Source organism: Pituophis catenifer, unplaced genomic scaffold, assembly GCF_029215685.1.
Source record: "Pituophis catenifer annectens isolate HBS135680 unplaced genomic scaffold, rPitCat1.0.hap2 SCAF_1, whole genome shotgun sequence".
Classification (NCBI taxonomy): Eukaryota; Metazoa; Chordata; class Lepidosauria; order Squamata; family Colubridae; genus Pituophis; species Pituophis catenifer.
The window spans coordinates 160,815,070-160,842,143 of NW_027256881.1; the positions used below are offsets into that span (position 1 = coordinate 160,815,070).

Consider the following 27,074-nt stretch of genomic DNA (forward strand, 5'->3'; position numbering starts at 1 on the left):
GATACATGAATCAGAGGTTCATGCATGCAATGATAAACCACAGTTCAATGCTATTTCTGAAAGAGATCCTTGGATAGACAAGACTTATGGTTTGTATTAATTATGCTAATATTAATAATTTTGATTAATGAGCTAACAATTGAATAAAGCTTATCATTGTGTTAATGTCCTCCTTCTCTTTCTCTCTGGGCTTCTAGGAACAACTACATTTGGATATAAATCATATCAAAAATATTAGTTATTCACGTTTTTAATATATCCTCTACTAAGCTTTAATTCCTGTTCTAGGAGCATGTCATGACAGACAGTTTTTGCTGTGAAATTATTTTTTCTTATTGCTTTCTTCTTAAGTTACATTATGTTAAAACCAATTTCAGGCACCAGTTAAACAAAGACCTGTTGAAACTTAAAACACAATGGAAGAGTTCACATCTTCAGGTTTACAGAAAATGATGCCGTTGATTGCCTTTCATACAATATCCTAAAATAACCTCAAACCTCATTATGGCTTAACATGGTATATGAATTGAACCCATTATTTTGCCAGACTGGTATGTTATATAATAAAAGTTATACATTATAAAAACTATAATATTATAGAGGTTATATTAAAAAAAAAACATAAAATGGGCATTCGCTGTATAATTCACTTGGAAACAATACAGAAGTGGTTCTCTGCTTCCAAAAAAACATGCCAGAATGATTTTTTCCCCCCCAACTTCTCTGACTAATCTATCATCCTGTGATTACTAACTACTTTCCCATCCAAATACTTCTTAGCTTTTTCTTTCCCGGTCTGCTCAGGGTTTTTTGAGTTCAGCCAAGGTCAGTGTATGAGAAAACTAAATAAAGAGCAATAATAATAAAAAAAATCTAAGCATTTAAAAAGTTAATTGTAATTTTTTATAAGTAAATTACTGATTATATTTTCCCAGAAATTATTTTTGGTATCAATTATACTACCCATTGATTGCTAAAACTCAGAGGTGCTGATATATTTGAAACACACTTCACTTTCCTTGATTCTCACATTTATTTGCTTCAGAGGACTGGCTAAGCAAAGGGTTAAGATCCACTTGGGTAAGAAAATTTCATTTGCTGACTTTAAGCTAATTGGATCACTAGAACAACTCTAGCTGATATGCAAAAAGTAATTTCCTGCCAATGTCTCTGATTGTTATTCTAACAAGCTACGCTAAATATTTCTGAACATGTCTGCATAGAGAAATGGTAAAAAAAAAGTTCCACCTTTATTATTATACAAACTGTGGATCACAGCGCAAGAACACATCCTAATTCTAACATGCAGTACCATGGCAACTTGAAATTTTCTACATCTCTTGAGCTTGGAACTTAAAATTAAGCTGTTTCATTTTCTGTTCAATTTTGTACACATTAGTGATGAGGTTCAGCTTTGGAACTTTTATTGTACTTTGATTCCTAGGTAAAAAAATTCTAAGGTCTTCAAAGGAGTTGCCCAGTGGGGAAATAGTGAACTGAAATCAGTTTCCTTTAATAATAATAATTTTAAAAAATGATGTGTGCCACATACAGCATGTCATTCACTATTTAAACAGCTAGTATTGTTCAAATCAAGCCAGGTATTATTATTCCCAAATCTGCTATCATTACATGTATGTTTGCAGACATAAGCTGAGCAATAATAATATTCAAGTACTCTTGAATAATTAGGATGTGCCACTGGTCTAGCTCAACCTTACCACATGTTCACTACATTTGTTTTATAACTTTACAAAGTCAGGACTTTCTAACGTTTAATTCAGAATTTTGGATTACATGCCATGACTCACCATGGCATATATACAGCTGTCATTATTTCACGGTGGACCTCAGGTCAAATATCATGTCTCCTAATCCTGGCATTGCCAGTCAAGCTGGGATAGCATTCAATCAGTTATTCATGTGCTATAGTGCTCCTTGCTGATCCCCCTGCATACTTAGAGAGGCAAAGACAGATGATCCCAGTGACATTTACTGTTCTGGAATGACTGTTGTAATCTGTAAAGTTACAAACATCTCCTTGTGACATTGACTACAGCTTTACTGCCATCTCTGTGCTATGCCAGCCTAAACAGCCTGAAGTGAAGAGGTAACTTATGCAATAGTATCAAGCAAGTAAATGCATTCATGTCAAAATAAAACTCATGGCAGCCAATAACAGTTGTTGCAGGAAGATGGAAAAGAGCACCTCTTGGTGAAAGCTCTGAAGCGCACAGCACCTGGTCAAACTCATTTACACAACAAGTTGTAATGAGAACTATCAATTTGAGTCCTTGTGAAAAAAAAAACCCCACAGAGAAACCCATCAAAGTCATCATAGTGGCTATCCACTATACAGTTTTCTTAGAAGAACCTCTTTTTGCACAGTGTCTACATCTTGGTTTCAAAGAATCAGAGCTAGGACACCATCAACCACACCATTCTTACAATAAAAGAATACTGGAATGAATTGAAATGATGCCATTAAAATAGGTTAAGCCACTCTCTACAGAATGATTCCTGTAGATTATTTGGCAATAGTTGGCTACTCAACTGACTAAATTTAGCTACCCTAAGATCAACTAGGCAAGGGAGACAGAACATCACTTTCAGCCAATACTCTCTAAGTTTACCATTGTTTTAGCAAGATATTTTGTTGACTGATTTATTCTAACTACAGGTAAACATTTAGGACATCAGGGTGACATAACAATGCCAGCAATATAACCAAGACAAAATTTTATCCAATTCTTCAATCAAGCTGACTTAAGGCCTATCTAGTTTTTCTTTAAAGAGAGTGGAAGGGTTGCACATCAGCAGAAGAGAGGGGCAGAAGGAGTTTGCCTGGCCTCTTGATCAATAGCTCCAAAGCCCTAAATGCTGTCATGGAGTATTCTGGGAATAGTGGCAATGGAAATTTTCATCTTATGTGGCAATACAGTTCTCCAAGGAGCAGAGCATCTGCACCAAGCCTGAAATGGGTTTTGCAATGGTAAAATGCTTAGTAATTTTATTTAGATTCAGTTTTTATTTCACCAGTTTTTGCTCATGCATGATTGGAAATGATACTATACATTTTGCATCCTTTCTCATATTCTAAATGAGCTCATTTTTACCCTTATCTGTATTTTCTCCCTTCCTCTTCCATGCTTGGAGGGCAGCATATCATATATCATTCTTATTGTTTTTCATTGTTGTTACTATTTCTATTTGAAGATGGTTAAAATGCCATGAAGTCTATACTTCCAGCAGGATTTCCTATTGCCCTTGTTAGTTATGGCTATTGAGAGATAAAAGTTCACAATGTCTGAAAGACCATTGGTTCTCTCTCTCTCTCTCTCTCTCTCTCTCTCACACACACACACACACACACGTTATCCTTCTCTGATAGCTAGCATTTTTAATTACCCAGTGACTGCAAACATAGGTGATAATGTCTTGCACATGTAAATAAGCAATCGGAAATATACTACTAAAAATGTTTCACTTTGTGTCATTTGGCTTCTTTATATGAGTAGGTAATCTGCATAATTAACCGCTACTAGTCACATTTTGAATAAAATCAGATTAAATACATGCAAGTATGAGCCTGTTCCAGGTGTCACGTTGTTTTCTGTCCTAATAGATGTTTGACTGCACACATAAAGGTTTCCCTAACATCCTGCATGCTACAAGGCTTCTTGGATGCCTCAGGCTGTTTTCCTTCCTCAAAGTAAATTCAGAGAGGAAACCACTGTGGCTGGCTTGGCATTCAAGTGAGGAGATGGCACTGGAGCAACAAAGACTAAAGCCAACAGCAGGAGGGAAAGCAAACAAGAACGGGGAGGGAAACGAGAGAAAACTGCACTAAAACACAATGGAACTCTGGACACTGGGTATGTCTGCAGCTGACTAAAGAAAGTCTCACCTACCTTGACAAAGAGTTCGATTTCAGGGTCTTTTCCTTCTCCATTGGCAGGAGACGAGTCGCTCATTTCTGATCGCCCCAGGCAAGGAGCTGTTCTCTTTGCTCTGTAAAGGGTCCAGGGCCAGCAAGGCTTCGCTTTTTACCCACAGCACTGGGATAGCTTCCTGCTCCTTTTCTATACAATCCCTTTGCTCCTGCTGCTGCTTTTGAAACTTCCACTAACTCAGATAATAATTTTCCTAATTATGAAACTGTAAACAAAATATACCAGAAAGGACAAGAAAGGCAAAGCAGGAGCAGCTTATATTGGTGTTCAGAGCAACAAGTGCTACAGTGCTCTGTGTTGTGTTTCTGAGTGCTCATCTGTCAGAGCTCTGGCTCATGCTGCCAGCCCAAAATAGCCAAGTGCAAGAGAGGAGGGTGGGGTTAATGCACAGCCCATGGTACCTCAGAACAAACCATTTCTTTTAATCCCATTCTGTCAAAATAGTTCTTTCTTGCACTCCCCTTTCCAGCATTCTCGCATGCAATACTTTTGAAAAACAGTATGAGAGCCTTCCTCAAGTCTTCATTTACTCCCCAAACACAATTGATGGAGGTAAACACAGCTTGATTGCTCTGATCGTTGCAAAAGAACATTTTCCTGGCACAGAAAGCAAAAAGCCAAAGGCCTCACTCACTCACCAAAGGGTGCTAATTGAATCCTGATATCAAAGAGAACATTTGTAAAATCCAAATATCCAACTGGGTAGTAGGGAATGGAAGACAATGTGATTGGGCGAAAGGAAGGTAAGCAATTATACTCTGTATTCACAACAATCAGAGATGAGAGATAAGGCATCCTCACGTGGCCACACCTCCACAGCATATTATCTGCCCAAATTCTTCCTGCATTCATAACGTTTATGATCTAATATCAATTCTGGGCAATTCCTTTAGTTTAATTAACTCTTAAAAATATCACCGATTACAGCAAACCTTCCCATGCTGAAGGAAATCAACAACTGGTAGATGACCTGAATGTGTTTTACTGTAGGTTTGAGAGAAAACTACTGCCACCCAACTCCACAATCCCCATCTCAGACACACCTACAACAGCAAAGCCTCCTACAATTAACCCATCCCATTAGGCCCACCACTCTGGTGATTACAGAAAATGAGATGTAAGGTCTATTTCACAGACAAAAGCTGGAAAAGTACCAGGCCCAGACAAGATAACTTCTTCTTGCTTAAAAGCTTGTGCTGACCAACTGGCCCGCATCTTCACCCACATCTTTAATAAAACACTAGAGATGTGCTATGTTCCTTCTTGTTTCAAACGCTCTACTATCATCCCAGTGCTGAAGAAACCCTCCATCAAGGAACTGAATTACTTCAGACCTCTAACATCTGGCTAGTTAGTTACAAAAACCTTTGAAAGACTAGTGCTGGCCCACCTGCAAACCATCACGGATCCGCTGTTAGACCCCTTGCAATTTGCAAATAGATCGACAGATGATGTGGTTAATATGACTCTGCATTACATCCTACAGCACCTTGAATCTCCAAAGACCTATGCAAGGGTCCTCTTTGTAGACTTCAGCTCAGCATTCAATACCATCATTCCAGATATTCTTCTAACTAAACTAAATCAGCTAGCTATACCTGACCACACTTGTAAATGGATCATAAGCTTCCTAACAGACAGGAAGCAGCAAGTGAAGCTAGGCAGAATCACATCAGATACCTGTACAATTAGCACAGGAGCCACCCAGGGCTGTGTGCTCTCTCCACTTCTCTTCTCTCTATACACCAATGACTGCATCTCAAAAGATCCCTCTGTTAAAGTATTGAAGTTTGCAGATGATACAACAGTAATTGATCTCATTCGAGACAATGACGAATCTGCATACAGACGGGAGGTTGAACAACTAGCCTTGCACTCCAATCAGAATAATCTTGAACTAAACACACTAAAAAACATAGAAAAGGTGGTAGATTTTAGGAGAAACCCTCCTATATTACCACCTCTTACAATACTAGACAATGTAATATCAACAGTAGAGACCTTCAATTTTCTAGGTTCTATCATATCTCAAGACTTAAAATGGACACCTAACATCAAAAACATCATCAAAAAAGCACAACAAAGAATGTTCTTTCTGGGCCAAATCAGAAAGCTCAAACTGCCCAAGGAGCTGCTGATCCAGTTCTACAGAGGAATTATTGAGTCTGCCATCTGCACCTCTATAACTGTCTGGTTTAGCTCTGCAACCCAACAAGACAGACACAGACTTCAGAGGATAATTAGAACTGCAGAAAAAACAGTTGCTACCAACCTGCCTTCCATTGAGGACCCGTATATTGCATGAGTCAAAAAGAGGGCTGTGAAAATATCTACAAACCCCTCACATCCTGGACATAAATTGTTTCAATTTCTATCCTCAGAACAATGCTATAGAGCACTACACACCAGAACAACTAGACACAAGGACATTTTTTTCCCAAATGCCATCACTCTATTAAACAACTAATTCCCACAACTGTCAAATTATTTACTAAGACTGTATTACTATTATTCTTCTCATCCTTCCTATTACCAATCTCCTCCCACCTATGACTATAACCATGTGACTTGTATCTTTACAATTTATATTGTTTTATTTGTTTCCTAGTATGAATTTATTGCTTATTAGTAACCTATGACTATCACTAAGTGTTGTATCTTATGATTCTTGATGAATATATATTTTTTCTTTTATGTACACTGAGAACATATGCACCAAAGACAAATTTCTTGTGTGTCCAATCACACTTGGCCAATAAAGAATTCAATTCAATTCAATTCAATTCAATTCAATCCTATCCTATCCTATCCTATCCTATCCTATCCTATCCTATCCTATCCTATCCTATCCTATCCTATCCTATCCTATCCTATCCTATCCTATCCTATCCTAATTTGCTGCAATGCTCCTGGTATTAGAAGGTGCTAGATATCTTTGCTCCATCCCTTCTTTTTTACCCCTTTGGTTGCCATTGAGGGATTCTTTTGCCTGTTGAGCATTAAGTTAGTAAGATGAAGAAACTGTTGGAGGCTTACAGGGCTGAGTAAGTTGGGCGAGTTTGAGTAAAAGGTACATGAAAACAGTTTGTGTTACTGTTCTTCCATATATATACTACTTTTCCTCCAGCTTCTCAATCAGAACATAATGCTTGCTTCCAAATAGAGCCCAGACTATGTTCTCTAAGAGTATCCTCATTGTAACTTTATTCATGGAGTAGCAAGCCAACAACCTGCCTCCAGTGAAGGAATGTGAAATGATAAGTCTTTGGAAAAAAGTTCCACACATACAAGCTGCCAAGTTATATTGCAGACTGCAATAACAGCTCTGGAAATGTGAATCAATCCTCCCAGACCTGCTTTAATTGTAGACTTTTTCACATTTCAGTATGAGGTATTTTGATTTACAGATGTTAAACTTCACAAAAACATTAGGATCAGGATTACTGGACAAAATGAAAAATCCATCTCAGGCTTCATATCCTCCCAGAACTCTGTGGCCTGCTCTGCTCTGCTTATCTTTACCTTCAGGAGTAATGCAATACCTCTCTACTGGCAGTGCTGAAATAAGAGTCCATGACCAGTCCAGCTGTAGAGGGAACCAGCATTTCCTTCACCTGAAGCAGCAAAGACAGACTGCAGCAGCCTAATAAAACTCTTTGATTTATCCTTCAAAACTGTCTTTGAAGGAGTTCTTCCTTCAAAGTGGCATTCAGGTGAGGCAAAAAAATCTAGAGCCAGTAAGTGATGGAGGAACAATGAAGTGATTCCCTGCTTCAGATTGCTCAATACCACATTCTTAGCCCATAAAGTTCTATCCTTTGGAGATCTTGGGGAGAAGCTCAACTATTGTTACATAATTTGTAAGTAGCTGATTTTTTTTTTTTTTTTTGGTGGGGGATATTCTAAGCTTTTGCCTTTCCTGTCTAAATGTACCTCTTCAAAAATAGTTTTTTAAAATAGGATCTTTGGATGCCTGTGCATTTAATACATAGTTCTCAACTGTGGATCAGAATCCTAAGGGACCAGAAGCAGCTTAAAAACAAATCAAAAAAGATTGATCAGGCTAGCACAGGGAAGGTAGTAGTGCTGTGCTAATTTAAATTCCTTTTGCCTATGCAAGTCTGCATGGGACAGTTGCCTCATAATAAATAATCACAGTATGCAACATTTGAGAACATCTATGACATACAGAATATTAATGATTAAAAGGAGATAGCATATACAGTATAAGTTTAATGAAATCATTCATTTTACTGATGAGGATGTTGCACTTCCTGTTCATTGCCATGTAGTGATCAACCAAATTTTTGTAGCTCAAATTGAGTCATCCTACTACCTTGACTTCCCATGGGTCAAGGCATGATGATGGCAGGAGTGCCTGTGAGTGCAAGACTGACTCACCAAGCCCTTAAGGAGTCTGCATTGGTGAGACAGTAACAAGTGAATGAGGCAAATCAAATGACTGAGCTGTGAGACAAATTTCTAAGCCTTATTTCTTCCTTTTAGTGGTTGACAGTAGGATTACAAGATGTAGGTTGCAATAATTCAGAGTTGGACCTTTTTGACTGCAAAAGTAATTAAGCTTAGAGTTAAATGATTTGTTTGGGTATTTTTTAAAAGGTGGGGCTACATTTGTTTTTTTTAAAAAAAATCATCTTTTTGTTGTGCCCTCTTTTCTTAAAGCAGATTACTGGCCACTCTAAGTGGTATAATATTTGAAGGAGATAGGAATGATTATTTATTGTAATATCACATTGAAAACAAAGACCCCAGACTGAATGCCATACAATTATGACTCTATATCCTGTTAATCCTGAGAAAGTTGGCCAAGGCCCTTGGGCTGCAAATCGATACATTTATACCTGGATATCAGATCCATGACCTTCCTTAAGGCCTCCTGGGAGATGATGTGAAGTTGGGTCTATGAGGTGCCAAATTCATCCTTGAGTAAAGTGGTCATTCTGCCAGTTCTTAAAGAGATAGTGATCTGTCCCTTCTTCAAGAAATCATCCCTATATCCAATAGTATTAGACAATGTTTTTTTAATGTCAGTTACTTTTTTTAGGGAAGGCTGTTCAGAATTTAGTTAAAGCTTTAGGGAGCCTAGGGAGAAACTGATTATATAGACCTTTTCAGTTGGTTTTCATATTGCTTAAGTACTAATACTCAATCTAAGACCCAGGGAATCACACGTAATTTATGGGATGTCATATTTAGGAAAAAAAAATGATTTTCTCTTGGGTAATGGGGCAGAATGGTGGATAAACCATCTGTACTAGGTAGAAACTGAATGAATATGGGCTCGCCTCAGTTACATTATCCTTTTGTTGTGATTTGTTTTCTGTATTAGTGCTGATAAGATTTTCAACTTGTGTTAGCCACACAGAGATACAATTTGCAAGTTAGGCTTTAATACATTAAAAAATAAATTGATCCAAAAAATAAACAAGTAATGCTGGCTGATAAGACTTTCCATGATGAATCAATCATGTGTATATGTAGGGAGAGTGCATCAAGAACTAATGGAATTCCCATAAGAAAAGCCAGCTAGGCACAAAAACCTCAAATTTTTCAAGAGTGAGAAAACAGTCTCTATTTCAAGAGTGAGAAAACAGTCTCTATTCTCTTCATCTTGTGCATACTTCTTTAAAAAAAGTTGTACTGGAGTTCACTATTCTGCTTTGCTTGCTCTTTGCATGTTCCATTCCCTCATATTACAGTCATTTCTTTTTACTTTTATCCAAAGCAACTGCAGCAATGAAGAGGATAACTTTGCTAGATTTGCAATTACTGGCACTGCATTTAATTAAGATGTTTATTCAACAGCATACTACAATTTTAATTTGGAATCCATCACTTCTCCAAAAAGAATGAAGTTTTTGTAAGAATTCAACAATAACCTAAAAGCACATGACTGATTGCTGATGGCCCACCAAATAAGAATAACATGTTTTGAAAGTGGTATCTAGGACTTCTATTCAATATCTTGGTTGGTTGCTGACTTTAAGGTTCTATCTAATGACATTGTGGGAATAAGTCATTTAAGGTTTGGGGTCTAGTTATCACTATGACATGGATGACATCCAACTTTTCATATCATTCTATACCATCACAAAAACATAGTATATCTTGGCATACTATTCCTATATGTAGCCATTATTAGTGAAAGGTATGAATGAACTAGCTCAGAAATATACTCAACAGGATTGTACTAGTACTAAAGGTGCTCCCACCTCTGTTTTATTCTGTTGTCTCTTGCTAGACAAGGTATAAATATCCAGCTCATTTTAATCTCATCAAACAGATCCAAATCAATTCTGTAGTCTGAAAGACTTTTTAGAATCTGCACAGGTCAAAATGCTTATAGGGCTCTATATTTCTTCTGGAAACATATTTTTAATTAAACAATAAGAAAAAATATGAAAATCTTTTAGAATGCTAAGATTCAGCAGTTACCTAAACTAAGTAATTAAATATCTGTTGTTTTTGAGTTCCTCCCTAAGAACTCAAGAACTTTAACCTGAGCATTTTTGCATATCCCTGCAAAGTGAAAGTTAATACTCCCTATCTCCTCAACCCAAATCACTTACCCATGCTTTTCAGAGAACATCCAGTACCTTGATATGAAGCAAACATTTTATTTTTTTGTCAATAAAATTCATTTTCAAGTAACTACATTTAAGATGGCAACTACTTAATCTAGATTTAACAATGATGTATTAATTTTAGAGGATTTAGTGCCACTTGAAGAAACATTAATCTTTGTTTCAATGTTGCTCATATCTAAATTGAAGATCACCTGGATCTGGCTTGTACACATCTAGATGCTAAAAGGATTTGCAAATCTGACTACATTAGAAGCACAATGTAACATCTTGTATGAAATTCAGAAACATGAGTTACGACCATTGACAGATCATCAATTGAGCATGTCAAACTTCATATTTTACCTTTCCTTATCAAATTTCAACTTGTCTATTCATTTAACCGTTTCTGTTTTTTTATTGGTGCCAATTCCTGACTTGTTTCTATAACAACACTAAATTGTAAAAATATCAGCAAAACAGTATCTGCCACATTATGGTAATCAATGTTGCTTTGGTCAACACATTACTTTCAATGTATTTAGGAAACAAATAGTGCATTCTCAAGTTACTGTAAGAAATAACTTCATTTGGGTAGCCAGGGTGTTGCCTATCAATCCAGAACTACAAAGGTTTAAAATTACACACCACAAATGAAGTTTAGGGCTTCCTTTTGCAAGAGTTTCATTATAGTTTCTCCTCTAAGGAATAGACTACTGAATATGATCACACCAACCCATTAATAATAAAACAGAGCAGCAGCTCTGGAAGTGGAGTTGTAACATTTTGTGCAAGAAAGCTTTATTGTATCTTATCTTTAAGGCTCTCTCACATTTCTTGGGCCTAAGCTATGGCTTGCTTCAGAGCAAAGTTTAATTCTTGGTAAGATGAACACAAAATCACTGTCACATATGTAATTGTCTAATACATTCATTTTAATAGCAACTTCCCTGTAACAAGAACATACCTTTTCTGGGAGTTCTAAACAGAGGAGATCCAGCAGATTTCACGCTTTGCAAAACTACTGGGCAATAGAAAAAAAGCCAACAGTGGTAAATATTAAGCCTGTAACAGTGTAATGCCTTTTCCAGCCTCCCTTATTCTTTGAGCAATATACAGTGACACAGCTCAGTGCAACAGAGAATTTGTGAAGATTGGCCTATCCAGAGCTGCCATATCCTGAGACTGCATTTAATTTGTGGTGGCAATGAAATGATGTTTTGCAGAGGCACTAGTGGAAAAGGCTACAAAACCTGGGAGATGGAAGTGATGAGCTTGTTCTCATAATCTATTGTATGGCCCAACCTTAATTCTATTTCTGTCACAGTTTATGAGAGATTCTCTACATTTTAAAATGTCAACAGCAAACCTCAAAATTAAATCATTATGTTTTAAGCAGTAGCCAAAATCTTGTAAGATCGTTAACATTAACATTTCACCATCTCATGTAAATTGTTTTCTATGTAACTTTATTGGATTTAAAAACAAATACACGAATAAAAGATAAAGCAAGAAGAAAAAGAACTGAAAAAAGGGATGGAAAGGATAAAAGTACAAAAATTTTTAAAAAATCAAAAATTTAAATAATGACTTGCAACTGTGTTACAGATATAGGTATATATCAAATTCCTACTCTTATTTTTATACTCCCATATATGAAGTTAATGTAGAAAAAATTGACAAGATCATATTGAAGAATGCAGTTAATCAAATTCCCTGTAAAATATTGTAAATAAAATACCCTACTGTCATGAATATGAAGGTTGCCTCCATTCTGTACTATGTATGCATGTGAGGTGGGAAGGGTGATCTCTGCTTCCATCTTCTGAATTATGGACACCAATTCACTGATCATGTGCATATCATGACAAAGAAGCCACAGGAATGATATCGATGTATTTAGAAAATAAAATGTCCAAATTAAGTGTTTAGAAAACATTTAGAATCAGTAACAGATTCTACCGCAGTAAAAAATAATTACCTACCTCATGTCTTTTTTTGCTGCTGTTTATCATAACAGCTTGCAGAGGGCACTGTTTTACTGTTTTAAAAGATTGGTCTGAAAAAATAAAGAAATTCAAAGGAGTGGGATGCCTAACCACAAACGTTTTTGTACAGTATGCCCAATTTCTCAGTAAATAGTTTATCTGTAACAGGGCTGAGCATGTAGCAAACAGGAGTTCATAACAGGAGAAGGGAGGGGGGAAGGAGGGAGGGAAGGAGGGAAGAAGGAACGAAGGAAGGATGTACAATCTTGTAAGCTTCAAATTTTGGGATCAGATCTGAGAGTCAGATGTATTCTGAGAGTCAGATGAATTCTGAGAAGAATTCATTGCTTGATGCCAAGTTAGGATTATTTTGTATAATCTTGTATTATCTTGTATAAAAACACCACCACCACTCTGGAAAGATATATGTTTTAATGAAGAGATTGTGCCATGACAGCAAGATGGCATACAGACCTGGAAAGAAGAGAAGGAAGAAAGTTGAAGGAAGTGGTTGGGAACAAGGCTGTGCTACCTTCTTTACTAATAAATAAGTAATTATGGATATTTTAGATCTTCTTAAATTCCTGGCTGAATGAGCATTCAAAGTTTAAAAACCAGCTTGTCTATGAAATGCCAAATGTATTGTAACTCTATGCCAACTCCACTGATTCCTTTTGAAAGGTGTACCAATCTGTATTAGGGCCACAGTTGCATTATAAGAAAGGATGAAAATTCCTGTGGCTTTCAGAAAATAGGTGGTGACCACCAGGGTCCCAAGATCTGGGTTCTGGCTTACTATAGCCAAACTCAAAAGGGAACTGAAGCCAAAGCTAGAAATATTGGGGGCAATATGCTGACTCTGTAAAATGCTTAGAGAGGGCTGTAAAGCACTATGAAGTGGTATATAAGTCTAAGTGATATTGCTATTGCTAATATCAGAACCAGGTTTTAAAACAAAAGAAGAAAGCCGCTATTTCCTATTTGAAGTCCTAGATGACTCTAACCTTACAGTCCCCAATTGTAAAAGATTTCTTCAATATGTACCATCTCCTTTAAAATTAAGCCTATAAATATCTTCCAATTGAAACAATGAAGTCATGGCAATTATTTCCTTTCATATTGTTATGATATAATGTAATTTCTTAAATTAACTTTTGTTTCAAATTAAAATGGTACATTACAAGCTTCTTTTGAATATTTGTTAATTATGTTTAAGTTCAAGTTTCCTTCAACAGCATGAGATAGTGGGAATGCCACTGCTATCTCAATTTCCCTTTCCCAGCAATCCTGTGGAGTAGGTTGGGCTCAAAAAATGAGTGAGTGAGTTTCCCTGGCTTGTGATGAACTTATATCTCCCTGTTCTTAGTCCAACACCTTAGTCATCACACCACACTGGCTTTTTAAACTTGCTTGTTCATTAAAATTATTTTTTCCCAATCCTTATTCTGACAACTTGCAATATGCAATAGTAATTTCATATAACATCCAACAGTTTAATATTTCAGTCATTTTACTTTTCCTCCCTCCCTAGCTCCCTCCCTCCCCCTCTCTCTCCTGAATAAAGTTCTTCACTGTGAAGTTGATCATATTTCTACGGGAAAACTATTGAGAACCAATACTATTTACACATAAAGCTTGTAAATGTATTGTACAGACATTAAGCTACCCATGTTTGCTCGAAAATAAGACCCAGTCTTATATTTTTTGGAGCTCCAAAGTAAGCACTAGGGCTTATTTTTTGGGAAAAATGATTTCAGGGTGATCAGCCGGGCAGGGTGCTGCCCCCCCCGTGCACGCACAAAAGATGGTGAGCGTGGGGGGGAGACATTATTCAGCAGCAGGTGCAGCCCACTGCCCCCTTGGTCGGTGCACTCTGGGGTTGCATAGCCCATGCAGCACAGGTGAGTTGATTATCTGTCCAAGCAGCAGACAGCAGCAGAGGCACAGGGGGGAGGCATGCAATCCAGATGCGCCACGCGGGCCGTGGGAAAGCCAAGAGACAGTGGGCCAGAGCAGGTGGGCGACCGCAAGAGGCGGGCATCTCATCTTCGCATCTCTCGGCATGCCTGCAGTCCACGTGGAGCATCGGGATCACCTGCCTTCCCTCTCACACCTCTGCCTCCATCTGCTGCTGGTGCTGGTGCTGGTGCTGCCGCACAAAGACGAGCCTCCCACAGCCGCCAACCCACTCCGTCCCACTGTCTCTCAGCTTTCCCAGGGCCCTCACAGCTTATCCAGATCGCATGTCTCCCCCCATCTCTGCCTGCTGCTTGGACAGGTAATCAACATGTTCTGCACAGGCTGCAACTGCTGTCGCACACCATTGGTCCCCATGCACTCACTGCCTCCTGTGCTAGCCATGCCCAGCCCCCTTCACTAGAGCTTATTTTTGGGGTAGGAATTATATTAGGCGCATACTTAAAAAATCAGGCTAGGGCTTATTTTCGAGGTAGGGCTTATTTTCGAAGAAACACAGTAAGTCATAAAGTGATTTGTTTAGGTTTGGCTTAATGAGTGAATCTAATCATTGTTGCTCATAAGCCATAGTTTAGTCTAGCATATTGTGAGAATTAGTCAGTTATGGTTCAATAAATCATAGTTAAACAAAATAGGATGGAGCAGTATGTGAAATACAATGCTGAAAGATAAGGTCAATCTTAAAATAGGTGAAGCAAACTGCTCCTTCTTTGGCCAATTCATGTTTTGCTTTTTCAATGATTAATCTCTTGGGAAGAAAGGGCCTAACTTCTCAGTGGCACCTGAAGAACAAAAGGTAGAGCATTAATGACACCTTGATATGGCATTAAGTTTGTTATGACATAAAGTAGCAATCCATGTGAGCCACATGCAGTCCTCAAACTAATTTTGCCATCCTACGAGCCTCCTGGAATTGCACAATGAAAGAAATTGCATTAAATCCACAGGCAGACAGCAATGCCTCCTGCGTGATGGCAGCAGTTTGGGGATAATCCAGCCAGAAGCCAATTATCAACAGTCAGTAGACCTGCAAGATGTTGGCATTGTCATTTCCTGACCTCCTACCCCTGTGTAATTGCATATAGGAGCCTCTGATAAACTGAAGAGGCTGGACTTAGTATAGGCTCTTGTTCAGCAATCTCTAAAAGGCCTAGTCGATATGTAGCCTGAGCCTGTAAAATACCTCAACTCCTGCTAGAAAAGAAAATTATACGCATCAGAAACAGAGTAAAAAATTAGAAAGCACATTCTTCTATTGTTCTTTATATTTGTAAGCAGAATATGAAAGCTGTTTTTCTTTGAACAATTGAATAATCAATCATTAACAATATGATACCTCCATTTAATATGCAAAATGTTTTGTCAAATGAGTTATTGCTATCTTATTTTACATAATAAACATTGGAGTAGGTGTCTTTTAACTATTCAAGAAATTATGGAAATATGATCCATGAACAGAGACTCTAATTTGGGAGTCATTTCATTTTGTATATAAAACATAACCTATGGAAACCTTTGTTTATGTTTAGCAAGTTCAAACTTGTTTCAGGCACCCAGAAACTATTTGTTAATCTTATAGTATCTGCAAATAATCTCTGAATAATGAACTGGTATGATAGAGAACTGCCTAGGTACAGAATGGAATTCAGTCTTATCTCATAGTTATTCCAAAGTAAGCAGGAATAGAACTGTGCTGCTAAATAGCGTTTTTAGTATAATTTTCCCCAATCCTTTCATAAAATAATATATCCATTACAGTTTAAAGAGAAATAATCTGAAAAACAAACAATGACTTGCTAAGTGCTATAAATGAAACACTTAAAAGTATTTTCACACAACAAACATGAGTTTCAGATAATGACCTGATAAAACTGAGAAGAAAGTGTAACATCAACAGCTGAGACTATAAATTAGCATGTGCATTCTGTACTTATACTTCACGTTTCATTCAGATTATTGTATTTCTTCAGAAATAACCTGAATACTATTATCACCACTGAAACAAAACCTCATTTTATACAGATGCACTCTGAACTATTAAAATATAAGAAATAAAATATATTTAACTACCAACTGGAAGGAATATTAACACTTGAAGAGCCATTTGGACCCATTTCCCACAGAAAACACCGGGAGTCACAAAACCTGGCTGGGGATGGGCAACTCGACTTCACTCACTCCCACCCAGTCACATGATCCCCTACTCATACCTACCCAGCTGGTCATTAGGGGAGAGAACAGTTATTTAAAAACACTGGAACAGGGGTGAAATGCTCCCGGTTCAGACCAGATCGCCTGATCCAGTAGCAATGGAGGCGGGTGGTTCGGAGAACTGGTAGCAAAAATCCCTGCCCCTCCCCCATTGCCCAGCTGAGCCGCACAATCATGAGGCTTTTTTTTAATTTTTAAAATTTAAAATTTTTAATTTTTAAAATTATTTTTTCTACAACCTCTTTGGCCGAAAAAATGCTTTTAAAAGAAAAAAAAAGCCTCTGATGATCACGCAGCTCAGCTGAGATCATCAGAGGCTAAAAAAAAAAAAGAAAGCCTCTGCCAATCAGGCAAATCAGCTGGGATCGTCAGAGGCTTAAAAAAAAAAAGAAAGCCTCTGCCAATCAGGCAAATCAGCTGGGATCGTCAGAGGCTTAAAAAAAAAGAGCCTCTGCCAATTCTATAGCAGGGGTTCAATTTCATTGAGGGCCGCATCAGAGTTGTGTTTGACCTTTGGGTGGGGGGGCAAGTCGGTGTGACCAGGGTGGGCATGACTAGCTTGACGTCACTCGTGTCAGGGGCACCTGTGGGACCCGAGTGTTCTGCCAGAGAAAATGGGCTCCCGAGCTTCGTTTTCGCTGGCAGAGGCACAGCAGGCCGGTCCTTTGCTGTTTCCAAGGCGGCCCCGTGGGCCAGATCTAAGCACCCCACGGGCTGGATCTGGCCCCCGGGTTTTGAGTTTGACACCCTTGTTCTATAGGGAAAAAATATATTTTCTAACACCATGCAACTATAACCAGGTATTTTAAAGTATAGTCCCAGGCATTTCTACTGAGAAGTAAATTCCATTAATTTCAATGACTTTCTCCAAGGATAGTGATTACAAGATTGCAGCCAAAGTAATTGTGTATAGATAAGTAAAAGCAGAATTGCAAAAACACATTCTGCATAATTTGTGGAATAGATTAACTTCTGAGCATGTAATCAAGGAAACGGCTTTTGCTTTTCTCCTCTGTGAGCACCAACAAATATATATCCTTAGTTTCTGTATGCTTCCTCTGCAGTAAGTGAATGGCAACAAGGTTCTGTTTCTACTCAAAGAATAAATTGGAAAACTGATATTCACAACACTGTCTCTTTCCATACAGTGTTGGAAAAAGCACTAAATTGGCTTAAGTACTGTCAAGTATATGCTTTTATGTCTGAGACTACCATAACTGTATTCATGCCTAGCAAAAAAACTTACCTTAACAACAAGGAAAATCTTATGTTCTTCTTTTGGAAAATTGTTGTTCTCTTCTGAATTGTCGTTGAAGGGAAATCTGACAGTATTTCTTAAAGTTTTGAAAATATCCTCCATAATCATTGCGCTTTCAAAAGCTCTGTCCACTCTCTCTTTGTATTGATTATCTTCAAAACCACCTTGCAGAGAATCTGTTTCTTCCCCCCTGCCAGAGCCATGCTGGGAGGAAAAAGAGTTTTGCTGGCTAATTTCTTTACTATTCTCACATCTAATGTCCATGTTGTCTAGCATGGCAATTAAAGGAGGAGAGGGTGAATCTCCACTGCTCTGACTAGAGACTTGTTCACATTTTTCTTCCTCTAAGTCTGGATTTTCATAAAACCTAGCTTCCTCTGTTTTTTCATGTACATTGGTAAGCTCCCCATTTTCCATGACAGACAATTCAATGAATTATCTGTTCCTCTGGAAATTCAAATCAAGCTGCCGATGGTGATAGATAAAAACCCTACTTAAGAGCAAGCAGTGCTTGTGATATGCTTTCTGAACACATTGTTACACCTGAGAAGTTTCCAACAATCATTTACAAGAGCTTTAAATCAACAAACTGCATATCCACTGAAGACTGACTACTTTTTAACCCTTGCACAGTTCGAAGTGTGAGCACTTATTCTTCAAAATAACTTTGACTCACATATTCTCAGCAGATATTGTAGATAAAATATTTTCCTTAGTTCTCATCTGTTTTTCTAATGGCAAACCTGTGGACCTCCCCTCCCCCCCCAAGGATCACCATTTCTTCTCAAAAAGCACTTTAGAACAATAATTTAGATAATGGATACAAAAGTGTAGTGAACAGTCTGAAAAGATTTTTCTAGTTTTGCCGAGGGCTCACTATAGTAGGGCTCAGTCTTCACAAAACTTGAGGAAAGCAGACACAACTTATGAAATAATGATTCATATTTAGCCATCAAAATAATTTCCTATGAATTTAAGATCTATCTTCAGAAATAATTTTCACTGTATAACTTTTGGAGATTACCGATACAAAAACGAAGTTTTTTAAGTTTCTACTTTTACATACATACATACATATACACACACACCCCTTCGTCACTATCCATTTGAGAGAACAAAATCAAGTACCACGTACACTGGCTTGGATGAAGAACCTTCTGCTTACAAAGGGTGTCATTCATTGCTAGGGGCAGAGTCACTAATTTCCTAATATGTTATAGTATATTTCTGATATACAAACTTCACTAGCAAAAAACTGGGTTGGCCATTATTTATTATCTATGTGCCTCCAACAGCTATGAAATGTAAGAATTTGAAGGACTAAAATCCGTTAATATCGCCGTTTCAATGTAGAAAAGTTAGTGGCACCTTTTCAATTGAGAAAAAGACTCCAGAGAACATAGGCCTTTTTTTGCCCCATTCCAAGGAAATGCAATCAGGAGTCTTACAATATTATTGTCTGACAGTAGCACATGATATTCCAGAAAAGCCACTGTAAAGATAGTATCATTTCCCTTGTTGTTGTGCATCCTCAGCCAACCGTTTAATCTGCATACATGCCAAATATCAAGATGTAATTAAAATGTACAAATTGGAGTTAGCTTTAAATTGGGCTCCCTTAATTGGGAAATTAGTAACCAGAGCAAAGTACTATAATAAAATCTACATGTATTCTGTAAATGCCACTACAGCTGATAGTTATAGAAGATTTTCATAGTACAGAGAAAAGTAATTAAGAGTTTAGGCAGAGGAAGAATGGGCAGATTTAGTTAAAGAAATGAGGTGACACAAGGTACTGGACAAAGTCACAAATAGTGTGGTTTTTAACTAGACAAAGAAACTAAATGAAAAAAACATGATTTATAGGGTTCTGATATACCAATTTTTGCAGTTAACAATGAGAAGAAACCAAGAAGAATGGAAAGGCAAACAGATAAATTTAATATTGTTTCAAAGCAAAAAGCATAAGAGATTTTTCTGCAAAATCTATCTGGGAGTTTATGGTGTGACCCACAGTTACAAAGTTTTCCTAAGAATTATAGAATGGATTAAAGTACAATTCTGATAAAGGTACAGGAAGGTGATAAAAAAGGGGAGCAAAGTGCCTTAATATAAATATAATACAAAAGGGGGAAGTGGAAGTTTAGGATAAGAGCAGAAATTGTTAGAAAAGGATCCTGAATTCAGGGGAATGGGTGAACTGAACTGTAACTGCAACAGATTGTTAAATCATGAAAGGCTATCCTCAGTGTTAGTATACTAGCCATGAGTGACTGAAAAATGCAGGAGAAAATTTGTACTAATTCTTGTATAGGAAAAGCTTAGCATAAATGAATGAATGTTAAATATGTTTAAAGATGATGGCATCACTCTTGACATATTCCTTTGCCAAGACTAGTTTAAATGCGCTTAAGTGTGAGGTGTTGATTGTGAGTTAATGAAGAGAATAGGTTTACTAAGAAAGTAAAATACTTAGGGATTCACCTGACAGCAAGATGTGTAACTATTAAGGAAGGTATTATAAACTGCTGCAACAAATTAAAGCAGATTTGGAGAAATGGAGCAATTATCATTGATAGGAAGAATAGCTACAATAAAAATGAATATATTACCGAAACTACTTCAATTCACCTATTTCAAACAATTCTGTTAAAATTGGGGAAAAAATACTTCAATAAAGTATTGAGGAACTCAATAAAGTAATATTAAGATATATCTGGCAAGGAAAAAAAACAAGAATAAGCTTTAAAATGCTGCAGGATTCAAGTCTACAGAATTGGGAATTGTATTATGAGGCTGCGGTACTCACATGGGTTAAAGCAATGGTGAAATCCAATTTTTTTTACTACCGGTTCTGTGGGCGTGGTGTGGCTTGGTGGGCATGGCTTGGTGGGCATGGCAGGGGAAGGATACTGCAATATCTCCATTCCCTCCCCACTCCAGGGGAAGGATACTGCAATATTTCATTTCCTCCCCATTCCTGGGGGAAGGATATTGCAAAATCTCCATTCCCACCCCACTCTGGGGCCAGCCAGAGGTGGCATTTGCCAGTTCTCCGAACTACTCAAAATTTCCGCTACTGTTTCCCCAGAACCTGTCAGAACCTGCTGGATTTCACCCCTGGGTTAAAGAATGGATTGTATTGAGGCATACAAGACTATTGACTTTGGAGGGGCATGATTTGCAATTGGGCTGGCATGTCTTCTTGTGGTATGGGAAAAATAAAATACATGGTTACTTTCAAAGACATTATATTAGGAATGTATTATTGTTAGTGTGGGAGAAGATTAGAGAACAACATTACTTGAGGATACAAGTTTGGCATTCAACAATGGAAGCACTGATTCACCCAAATGTTCCAACAATATTGGAAAATATTGTTAGGTACAAAGATATTTTGACTGAAAAGGGGGAACTCAAAACTAAACAAGAATTAAGCGATCAAGGGATGATATGGCCTGGTATTCACCGGTGCAGATACATTCTAGATATGAGAAAGATGTTAAATTGTATGGTTTCTATAATGAACTAACAGAATTAGACAAGATACTAACAGGGACAGAAGAAAAGCTGATAAAGAAAACATACAGGTACTTATTAGGCACAAAATTGGAAGAACAAGTGAAGGAGACAATGATAATAAGGGCAAAAAACTTTGGTTATACAATAGAGTTAGATAAATGGCAGAAACTGTGAGATAGGAACTATAAATTAACAATGTCATACAAAGAAAATTTATATAAGATGTTTTATAGATGGCATTTTGCATATTATGATTATTATGTTTAATATTATCATTTTAATATTATAGAATTAATGTTAATGTAATGAATATTGTTGTAAATCTTGATTAAATCTTGACGACACACTGTTTAATTGAAGATAGAATTATATTAAAAAATAAAAAATGTATTAAAAAACCCAAATTGTTAAATCATGAAAGGCTATCCTCAGTGCTAGTATACTAGCCATGAGTGACTGAAAAATGCAGAAGAAAATTTGTACTAATTTTTTTTTTAATTTTAAAAAGCAAAACTTTATTCATTCTTAAAAACATTTAAAACATACAAAAGCTTGATTAAGTTAAGTTAACTTAATCAAGAAACAAATTTACATATACATATACAATAAACAACTTCAACTACTAACTAATTTCTATTATTATATATACATATATACAAACCTACAGTGACATATTTCATTTTCTATCTATCTGACAGTGCAGTTTTTAATTGTATTAATTTCCTCTAAATTTCATCTCTACCCATTTGCCCTCCTCTGATTTATCCACTGGTACCATCTATTCCATATTGTAAAATATTTTGAGTCCTCCTTATCCTGTAACTCTAAGGTTAATTTGTCCATTTCTGCGCATGTGTATATCTTTTTTATTAGCTCCTGATCGGTTGGCAATCTATTTGTTTTCCAAAGTTGTGCTACCGCTAATCTAGCCGCCCTTATTATGTGAAGTATTAAATATTTTATATCATTCCTAATGTTCTTTTTAATCATACCTAATAAAAAAATTTCGGGTTCTAATTCAATTTCATAATCTGTTATTTCTGCTATCCATGTTTTTATCTTGTTCCAATATTTCTTAATTTCTGGGCAGAGCCACCAAGCGTGATAAAAAGTTCCGTGCTTTTTTACACTTCCAACAGGTCGGATTTACATTTGGGTACATTTTTGCTAACCTTGCGGGGGCCAGATACCATCGATACCTCATTTTATAGTGATTTTCTTTGTAGGCTACCGATTTTGTCATGCTATAGTTATTTTCCTACGCTCTTTCCCATTCTTCTAGTTGTATACTGTGCCCAATGTTCCTCGTCCAGGCTATCATCTGCCCTTTAACCAATTCTTCTGCCAAATCATATTCAAGTAAATATTTATAAATTTTCGAAATTAATTTCCCTTCTTTGGATTCTAATAATTTGTCCAATCGATTTTGTTTTAAATCTATTCCTCCCTCCTCCTGATCCTTCCTATATCTTATCTTTATTTGTGAGTATGGCCACCAGTCTATTGCTATTCCTTGTTCCTTTAATTCTTCTCTGGTTTTCAGTTTCCCATCTATCTAGTATTTCTCTATATCTTAGTATTTTTTATTTTGATAATATATTGGGGTGGGTTATTGCTTCTATTGTCGATAGCCAGCCGGGGATTTTTATGTAGTGTTTGTGTTGGATTTGTTGCCATGTATTAATTAAAGATTTCCTAATAGTGTGGTTATTGAAGTGTTTATATATTTTATTCCCGGTGTTCCAAATAAAGGCATGCCATCCCTTCATCAGGTCATGTCCTTCCAAGTTTAACAACCTTTGATTATCCAAGGTTATCCATTCCTTGATCCAAAGTAAGCTTGCAGCCTTGTAGTATTTTTGTCATGCCGGGAAACCAAATCCGCCTCTAATTTTATCGTCTTGTAATATATTTAGTTTTATTCTTTTTTCCCTTCCCACACAAATTTTGTGGTTATTTTATCCAAATTATCAAAGAATTTCTTGTCCAATTTTATTGGAATTGTTTGGAATAAATAAAGGAGTCTTGGCAGTATATTTGATTTTATTGCTGCTATCCTCCCCAACAAAGATAGTCTTAATTTCCCCCATTTCTCTAAATCCTCTTTTATTTTCTGGACTAAAGGTTCATAATTGTCTTGTTTTATTGTTATAGTTCTAGCTGTATCCCCAGATATTTCACTTTTTTAACTGCCTGTAATCCTGAATCTTTCACTAATTTCTCTACTTGTTTTGTTGTCATATTTTTTGTTATCATATTTGTCTTTTCTTTATTAACTTTTAAACCCGCTACTTTTCCAAATTTTTCAATCTCTTTTAGTAATTTCGGGGTTGTTTCTGTTGGGTTTTCTATGAAGAAGACCAGGTCGTCAGCGAAAGCTTGGACCTTGTAGTCCTCTCTCTTAATCTTTAATCCTTGTATTTCTTTGTTTGCCCTAATTCTAATTAGCAGGTTTTCCAAGATTAAAATAAAAAGTAGGGGTGATAGCGGGCATCCCTGCCTTACTCCTTTATTTATTCCAAAAAATTTTGTTGGATCTCCATTTATCAAAATACATGCTTTTTGGTTCTGATATGTTGATGTTATCATTTTAGTAAATTTCTCTCCAAAATTCATAGTTTTGATTTGTTGTTTCATAAATTGCCAATTTACTTGATCGAACGCTTTTTGTGCATCCAGAAAGATCAGAGCCACCTGTCTCTCTGGATGCACCTCGTAATATTCCAAAACATCCATTACCATCCTTAAATTATTTCTTATCTGTCTTGTGGGCAAGAAACCATTTTGGTCCTGGTGTATTTTGTTGTGTAATATTTTTTTCAACCTATTGGCAATTATACTCATGAAAATTTTGTAATCGGTATTCAACAAAGAAATCGGCCTATAGTTTTTTATTAATGTGGTATCTGCCCCCTCTTTTGGTATTAGGGAGATATACGCTTCTTTCCATGTGTTTGGTAATTTTGCCTCCATCAGCGCTTCATTGTATATTTCTAATAGCATTCCATTTAATAATTCCCCAAATGTTTTGTAAAACTCCGTTGGTAGACCATCGGTCCCCGGAGTTTTATTATTTTTCTGTCTCTTCAGCGCTTCTTATAATTCCCCTATCGTAATCTCATCTAATAATTCTTTTTCTTCCTTTGTTAGTGTTTGCAATCCCTCCCCTTTTAAGTAATGTTCAATTTCCTCCTCTGTTACTATATCTTTCTCATACAGTTTTTGGTAATATTGAACTGTTATCTCCTTTTTCTTCTCTAAGCCCTGTTGTATCCTTCCCTCATCATCTCGTAGCTTCTGAATGTTCTTTTTTCCCTTTCCTTCCTCAGTCTATACGCCAACCACCTCCCTGGTTTGTTTGCGTGTTCAAAATAATTTTGCCTTATATATTTCAAAGTCATTATATATTTCCCTTGTTCTAATATATTCAATTTATGTTTTGCTGTTATCCAATTTACCCTTATTTTTTCATCCCCTGGGTTTCCTAGCAATTTACATTCCCACTTTTGAATTTCTTCTTGTAATTTATTATATTCTTTTTCTCTTTCTTTTCTCCTGTTTGCATTATAGGCTATTGTAAGACCCCTTACATATGCCTTAATTGTATCCCATAAGTTTTGTAGAGAGGTGTGTTGTTTTGTATTTTCCTTATAGAACCATTCTAACTCCTTTTCCATGTATTTCTTATATTCTTTTTCTTGTAATAACTGTATGTTCATTGTCCATCTATTCTTCTTTCTCTGCTGTCCTTTCCACATCATCATTATTGGGTTGTGATCAGCCCAATTGTTTGATAAAATTTCTACTTCTTCAATTTCCATCATTAACATCTTGGTTATCCAAGCCATATCCAACCTAGACCAGGATTTATGCAGATTCGAATAATATGTAAAGTTTTTTATTTCGGGGTTAAAGAATCTCCAGCTATCTATCATATTTAACTCTTCCACCATATCTGTAAAGGTTCTGGGTAATACGTTTTTCTTATTTTTATTTTGCTGACCACATTTATAATCTTTTCTTACATCTAGAATAGCATTAAAGTCTCCAATCAGACATACATTTTCCATTTTTTGATCCATAATTTTCTCATGTACTTTTTTTATAGAATTCTAATTGTTGACTGTTTGGAGCATATATTACTACCAATAATATATTTTTGAAATCAAGTTTTAGCTCTATCATCACTATTCTGCCTTCTGTATCCACATATCTTATATTGCTATCTATTCCTTCCTTAATATATACCACTACTCCTCTTTTTTTTTCCTCTGCCAATGATGCATATTCTTTACCTAATTTCTTATATTGTATATATTTTATATCCTGTTTTCTTATATGTACCTCCTGGAGGCACACAATATCTGATTTTTGTTTCAATTTTTTTTTGTAAATTTGGTGTCGTTTAGATGGTGAGTTGAGGCCATTAACATTTACCGATAGGATTTTAAGAGTCTGTTCCATTTTTTACTGACTTTCCTGTTGTTTCTTCTTTGTTTCTTCCTGTTCCTTTTTTTTGCCTCTTGTTTGCACTTCTTCTTCTTCCTGAATCTCTCCTTCGTCTACTTTCCCTCCTTGTTGTGGGGTTTTTTCGCATTCTCTTCTCTGTTTTCCTTTGGTGTTCCATCCTTCCTCTTCTTTACTGCCATTTGTTATCTCAACACCCGTCATTTGATCGTATAATTCCCTTGCTTTACTCTGCGAATCCACCTTTATTTTCTTTCCCTGCCACGTTATCTTTTGTTTAATAACGTGGCCAAAAACCAATAGTCTTTTCGCAAGTCTCTTATTCTTTTGGGTATTTGCTTTAAAGTAATTATTTCTTTGTTTCTGTAGAACATTGGTTCATCCTTTGTTATCTTGTATACAATATCCCTCACCTTCCTTCTTACAAATCTTATATGTACCTCCCGGGGGAGTTTGTTTTGTTGGGCATAATTTGTATGAACCCGGTAGACTTCATCTAATTCATTAATTATTTCGTCCTTTTCTCTTTGAAGTGCCTCTGCTATCATCTCCGCCATTACCGTCATCAGATCTTCCTCCCTATCTTCCGCTACATTCTGGAAACGCAGATAAAATGCCTTTTCCATTTCTAATTGCATCACGGTGTTCTCAAGTTCCTTATTTAATCCTGTCATTTTTGTATCCAATGCTTCTAATTTTTCTTCTGTCAATTCAGTTTTTTGTTCTATTTCTTTTATCCTTTGGTCATTTTTTTGGATAATTTCTTGTATCAAGTCTATTTTCCCATCTATCTTTTGGATATCATTCTTGACTTCTCTCTTTACCTCGTCCATGTCTTTTCTGGATTGTTCATGATTTCTGGTCATGCATTCTTGCATTTTGGCCATGGTTTCCTGAATTGTTATGAGCGTGGCCTGCATTGTTGGCATATTGGGTGTGCTAGGTTGCTTTTCTGATGCAAACATTCCCTCCAGGATTTTCTGTGTCACTGGGGAGGCTGCCGTTCCCACTAGGATTGATATTGTTTTCTTGCCCGTCTTCAACGTTGTTGTGATGGTACTAGTCATTTCTTTCAAAATCCTATATTGTTCCCCCAATATTTTATCAACTTTCT

The 27,074-nt window shown here is 36.6% G+C and overlaps 1 protein-coding gene across 2 annotated transcripts in view; it reads right to left on the minus strand.

The window, feature by feature from the left end:
• The window catches only part of CLIC5 (chloride intracellular channel 5), a 71,242-nt gene extending 52,854 nt beyond the window's left edge, over window positions 1-18,388 (minus strand). Inside the window, exon 1 of one of the 2 annotated variants that reach the window (XM_070933122.1) lies at window positions 17,960-18,388. In XM_070933122.1, coding sequence (XP_070789223.1) covers window positions 17,960-18,388 — 429 coding nt within the window. Of the gene's footprint in view, window positions 1-3,911; window positions 4,242-17,959 lie in introns of those variants that run through there. The other variant, XM_070933123.1, reaches the window with a different exon arrangement.
• Window positions 18,389-27,074: the final 8,686 nt, after the last annotated feature.